General features: G+C 40.4%; 1 protein-coding gene across 6 annotated transcripts in view; it reads left to right on the top strand.

Annotated features, from left to right (window-relative positions):
- Positions 1–5,886, top strand: part of Cobll1 (cordon-bleu WH2 repeat protein like 1) — a 194,946-nt gene that overhangs the window by 136,277 nt on the left and 52,783 nt on the right. For 5 of the 6 annotated variants that reach the window (XM_031370450.1, XM_031370451.1, XM_031370449.1 and 2 more), the window contains 3 exons: positions 1,104–1,338; positions 2,294–2,391; positions 4,485–5,857. In XM_031370450.1, coding sequence (XP_031226310.1) covers positions 1,104–1,338; positions 2,294–2,391; positions 4,485–5,857 — 1,706 coding nt within the window. The remainder of the gene's footprint in view (positions 1–1,103; positions 1,339–2,293; positions 2,392–4,484; positions 5,858–5,886) is intronic. The other variant, XM_031370452.1, reaches the window with a different exon arrangement.

The following is a 5,886-nucleotide window of genomic DNA, read 5'->3' as shown; positions in this document are numbered from 1 at the left end:
CTCCTCCCCCTCCTCCTCCTCCCTCCTCCTTCTACCTCTTCCTTCCCCCTCCTCCCCCCTCTGGGATCAAAGGGCTATGCACCATCCTTGACATTGATTTTGTTTTGTTTTGAGGTTTTTGTTGTTTTGTTTGAAAAAGTGTGGCTATATTGCTCACTTCAGACTAAAGTTCTTAGGAGAAATCATTCTCTTGCCTCAGTCTTCCCAGGAGCCATATATCTTTCTATCTTCCTTTCTTTCTTTTCATTCAGATTGATTGATTGATTGATTGATTGATTGATTGATTGAGACAGGTTCTCTCTACAGACCTCTAGTTGTCCTGAAACTCACTGTAGACCAGGCTGATATTGAACCACAGAGATCTGCTTGTCTTTACCTCCTGAGTGCTGGGATGTCAGAAGTTAACACATTCTCTTATGTCACACTAAAATTAAATGTCTGTTTCAGTATATGCGTGGTCTGACCACTGTAGCAGTGGAATATGACCTTAGTACCCCCACTCAAGGTAAAGATAAACTTCATTCAGATGATGTTATGTGACTTGAGATGTTTAATTTGTTTAAGCAGAAATCGAGAACCTAGTGTATACTTTGACTTTCACAGTTAATCTTGAATTATGAGCACTTAGCTGCCAGAATGTTTCTCTCCTCTCTCCCTCTCCCCCTTCACCCTCTCAGTCAGTACTAGTGTCTGTTGAGACAGTCTGAAGACATACTAGTAGACAATACAAAAACCTCATATTAATTTGAATTTTAAGTTGTTAATTTGTTTAATTCATGTTATTATATGACTATAAAGTAACTAACCAAAGGTATTTTTTCATAAATGCATTTATGCAGAGTTTATAAGGGTTAACCTTTCATGCATAAAGCCCAGAGTAGTAAACATGGTTCTAGAACAATGGGACTGCGAGATGATCTGCTTCATGTCCACTCACCATGTGAAGATGTCCACTCACCATGAGAAGAACATTTACTATTAATTTGGAACCACATTTTAAGAGTCTAGCTAATTATGACTATAATTAGATTGCTAGGATGCTAGATTGCTTAGGGTGAGCAGGGCAGATTAAAATTTAGGATTGTGTCTGCATTTCTTTGTAGCTGGTGTAAGCTCTGATTACAGTCTTGAAGAGATAGATGAAAAGGAAGAACTGGGCGAGGCACCTAAAGATCAGGCTGGAAGCATTTCTGTGAAGTCACCTGACATGGCTTCAGCTTCTACTGATATGAGAATTATAGTGGAGAATGATCCTGACTCAGCCCTCAGCATTAGTGATGGAGAGACCTCTCCAAGCTCCAAGGGAAAAACTCAAGATGGCAGAAACACAGAGGGGCAGTAAGTAGCTTCTGTGTCTCAAGTGTTGGTGGTAGTTTGTTGGATTAATGCTTTCCTTGGAAAGACAACTGCTACTTTCAGCTTAGCTGTAGTTGGCCATGTTTTTAGATTCTATTTCTCATCCATGTTACATGTAATTGTGTTCAAGGAAAAGCCTACTTCCAGAGTTGTGGGTAGCCATCACTTATAGTTAACTTGTATGAGTCAAAAAGAAAATATTCTGTTTTTTCATATATGTCTATTATCTGTGTGAACCAAACAAATCAACTTTTTCACTTTGTACCAAATGCATTTGGGCACTTTCACTACCTGGATTGTGAAACCACCCTGTAAGTTAGAAGTAAATTAAGCCACTGCATTGTTGACAATCAAGTCTGCGATGCAGGATCCACTGTCTATCTGATGCAGAAATTTCGAAAGCTCTAGTCCTAGTGCTGTGTTTGAAATGCTAAGATGAGATGCACAAGCCTATGAATAAAGATGAAAGAAAACAAGCAGAATAAGCTTTCTTCATCAGAAGTTTGCCTAATTTGCATGGGATTGTCTCCAAATTAAACTCTTCTGTCACCAGGAAAAAAAAAAACCAGTGAGGTCAGTTCACATCCTGATTTATGGAGTTCACTTTGCCAAATGCAAGACTAAAGTGTCCTATTTCATTTCCTTTTGTCTTTAAGATAAAAATAGCTCCTAATAACTAAGTGAAGATGTTCATTTGGAAGAGGGTCCATTTTACCGAGCCTCTTACATCTTCCTTTGCTGTAGGACCAGTGTACTGAAGCTAATGTTTCATAGCAGCATTTCCTATGTTCTGTTTTCCTTTCCTATCAAATTTCTAATATTTGGCAGAAGGGGATGATTATTTCAGTCCATCTGTCTTTGAAAAACTTACAGCCTAGTTTCTTTTGTGGCGTGTTTGAATAACCTTCACATCTCACATACAATGTTTGTCTTCCAGAGGGCCATATCATCCTGTTGTATGCCATATAGACAGTGAGGACAAAGTGTCTGACAGTATAAAAGACGTGAAGACATTGGGCCCAAACCAAGAGAGTGGTGAGTGTTACAAAACAATAATGGCCAGCGTTGTCATAGACTGTGGTGAACCAAGGATTGTCCCTAGGGACGTGTTGAGGCAGCTCCTTCATGTATTGGTTCACTTAATACCTGTCTCATTTATGAGTATTATGAGAACTGTTATTCTTAGTTTTCATATCACAGACAAGTAAACCATGAAGATTCTGTCTCATAACTAGTAAGAGGTGGACCTAGGATATAAATGTGGACAGTGTCACAGTGGTCTTTTTGCTGTCTAGCTGCTCCTCATGATGGCCTAAACTTCGGTCCTCTGTGCATCTGTCTGTGACCCGAGTTCCTCTCAGTTCCCTAGTGCATGTTTTACTTCATACTCAAATTGCCACACTCTGGATGAAACTTGCCTGCCTGATTTTCAAGCCATCCAATTATGCAACATTGTTTGCCACTATTTCTCCATTCTTAGGCCCAAATTAAGGCAGTTTCTTCTTTTGTTCATGATGTAACAGGTTCAGTTCTGCCAGTTGGCGTAGGGTCATGCTGTCCTTGAATAGCAAACTGTTTCCATCTACTTTGGCCATTCAGTTTCTAGCCACACCCTTCTCCTGTGTTACTTGATTACTGCAAGCCATGCACTTTAGAATTCCTGACTTTACAGCCAAGTCATACCTAATTGGATAGAGGAACTGAATCTCTTAATTCCTGTGAAACCATTATAGCACAGAGCAGGATGCAAAGACACACATAACATATCTGCGGAAGATTGTGCTTCAGCAGGGAATAATGCTCAGTAGAAAAGTCAAGGAATGCATGAGGATACATACATCTTAAGGGAATGAGAAATTCCAATGGTCCAGTCTGTGTTAAGTGAAAATCTTTGTAGCCATAGAAAACAAACATAGGGCTATAGAATTCATATTTTGGAAGGAAATGGATAGTTCCAATACTATTGTTGTTGATAATGGTGGGTGTAGTGGTGGTGGTTGTGGTAGTGTGTATGTTTGCCTTGTGTGTACTGCAGAACTCCATAGCGAATGTGAATGTGTTTATATCTGATTCATTTTTTCCAATTTTAGTTTTCTTCTCTGATAGTACATTAAAATATTCTAAAAACCCTTCTTGGTTCTGGTTTTCATTGTATACATTGTTATGGCAATAGTGTTGCTATTGAAAACCATGATTTTATAAGTGTTACATTTGGGAGTTAAGGTACTTATTTATTTAGCAGTGCTAGGGTTTATATACAGGGCTTTGAACACAGAGGGGAGGCTTCTAACACTTATGTAGATCCCAGGCTTCACATGGCACGAACACACATAACTGAGTTCTCATACTCAGCAGGCTGAGGCGCTAACCCTGCTTAAATAGAAAAACTATCTAAAAATCAACCAGGCACTCCCCTTTTTCATTTGATAGTGACATCAGTAAGATTTTGGCACCAGGCTAGTGCTAGGTTAGTTACAAGAATATCTCAGTAATATTTTCTGTGATCTCCATGTACTTTGTAGTAACCTACAGGTGATTTTAGAAAATAATTTCTGTCATCCTTAAGATACTTTATTCACCTTTTGCTCATATGCACTTATCCAAACCATTGTTTTTTACCATTGTAGAAGTTGGTGTTAGTTTTGAATAGTGAAAAAATAGAAACATAATGTAGTAGCCATTCTCTCCCTCCATTGGCATACTTGGAACCGATGCAGCCATTGATAGACATTTGGTGAGCATCATCATTAGATATGAACAAGGGTGGGCAGCTCATTCATAGCAGGGTAGAGGTTGTCTTCTTCACAGTCTTTGGGAATAATTGTGTATTGGAGAGAAATAGAAAGTGATATATAGGTCAACTCATGGAAAATATGAGACCTGAAATTCAGAGTCTTAATATTAGTGAATTAGAGTTTCTTATCAAGGATTTATAAAATATTTTTACATATGATTTTTCCATAGAAATAGCCTATATTGTTTTCTTTGCTCAGTACTTGCCTTTGTATTATTAGGTTGAAAGAGGATTGTAGCACTCAAATTATCCAATTATAGATAGGTGAGACACATTGGAAAATTGAATTCTCCATTTTAAAATGTATGCTTGACAGTATTTTTTTTTCTCTCAGTAGTTCAAAATGAAATCATAGTCTGTGCCACAAGCACAGATTATGTGAAAAACAGACGGAGGAAAATGGAAACCACCATAGAAGGCGAAGCACTGAAGAAAGCCGGCGATATGGAAGCTGATAGATTGTCAGGCTCTCCTGCATGTAGAACGGATAATGTTAAAAGTTCGAGGGAAAACCATCTAACAGCATCGCCAGGACCAGATCAAAAATTGAATCAACCGGGTGTAGAGAAGACAAAAACGCAGGATGCAGCAATTCAGGCCACCCCTGCCTGCAGCACTTTTGATGGGAATCACAAAGCCAGTAATTCATCTGACCTCGGGGTTGATGAGACTCTGCAGGCTTCGGATAGCAGCACATCAACTCAGCACTCCTCTGCAAGTCTCCAGGATTCTGTAAATGCCTCAAGAGAATTCAGGAGTCAGGGCACCTCAACATACGTGCAAGATAGACTCCCCGTGAAAGAGCCAGCTTGTACATATGGGAGTGATGACCCTTTGTCGCCTATAGATGGAAGTGATAAGAATCCAGCTGCTTCTTATCTAAAGAACTTTCCACTTTATAGACAAGACTACAACCCCAAGCCAAAACCTTCAAATGAAATTACAAGAGAGTATATACCTAAAATTGGAATGACTACTTATAAAATAGTGCCTCCGAAATCCCTGGAAATGACGAGAGACTGGGAATCAGAAGCAGTGGGGAAGAAAGATGACCAAAAGATACCTGCTGTAGGGCAGACGCATACCATTGAGAACATGACAGAAAGTGCCATGCAAACGGAAGCCCCTGTTACTTCTAAAATCTTACAGCAGCCTCAGCCTGATTTTAAGCCAAAGCCCAGCTCAGGAACAGAGCGTCATTTGCACAGGACTGTGAGCTCACCAACTGGTACAGAGATGAACCCTCCCAAACCGCCCAGAATGACTACGGACACTGGCACCATTCCTTTTGCACCAAATTTGGAAGACATAAACAATATTTTGGAGTCCAAATTTAGAGCCCGAGCTTCAAATCCGCAGGCCAAACCAAGTTCATTCTTTTTGCAGATGCAAAAGAGAGCGTCAGGCCACTATGTGACATCTGCAGCTGCTAAGAGCATCCACACTGCCCCTGGGCCTACCCCTAAAGAACCAACAGTCAAGGAGGTGCAAAGGGACCCACAGCTTTCTCCAGAACAGCATCTTTCTCCCTTAAGTGAAAGGACTCACTCTGCTCTGCTGCCCAATATTTCAAAAGCTGATGAAGATAGAATTCAGAAGCCTGCTGAGACCTCTCCTCCTCCTGTAGCTCCCAAGCCTGTGGCTCTTCCCACTGAGGCCTCTCCTCCTCCTGTAGCTCCCAAGCCTGTGGCTCTTCCCACTGAGGCTTCTCTTCCCCCTGTAGCTCCCAAGCCTGT

Source organism: Mastomys coucha, unplaced genomic scaffold (assembly GCF_008632895.1).
Source record: "Mastomys coucha isolate ucsf_1 unplaced genomic scaffold, UCSF_Mcou_1 pScaffold15, whole genome shotgun sequence".
In the NCBI taxonomy this organism is placed as follows: Eukaryota; Metazoa; Chordata; class Mammalia; order Rodentia; family Muridae; genus Mastomys; species Mastomys coucha.
Note: the sequence above shows the minus strand (reverse complement) of the source record. Positions and strands in the feature narration are given on the sequence as shown.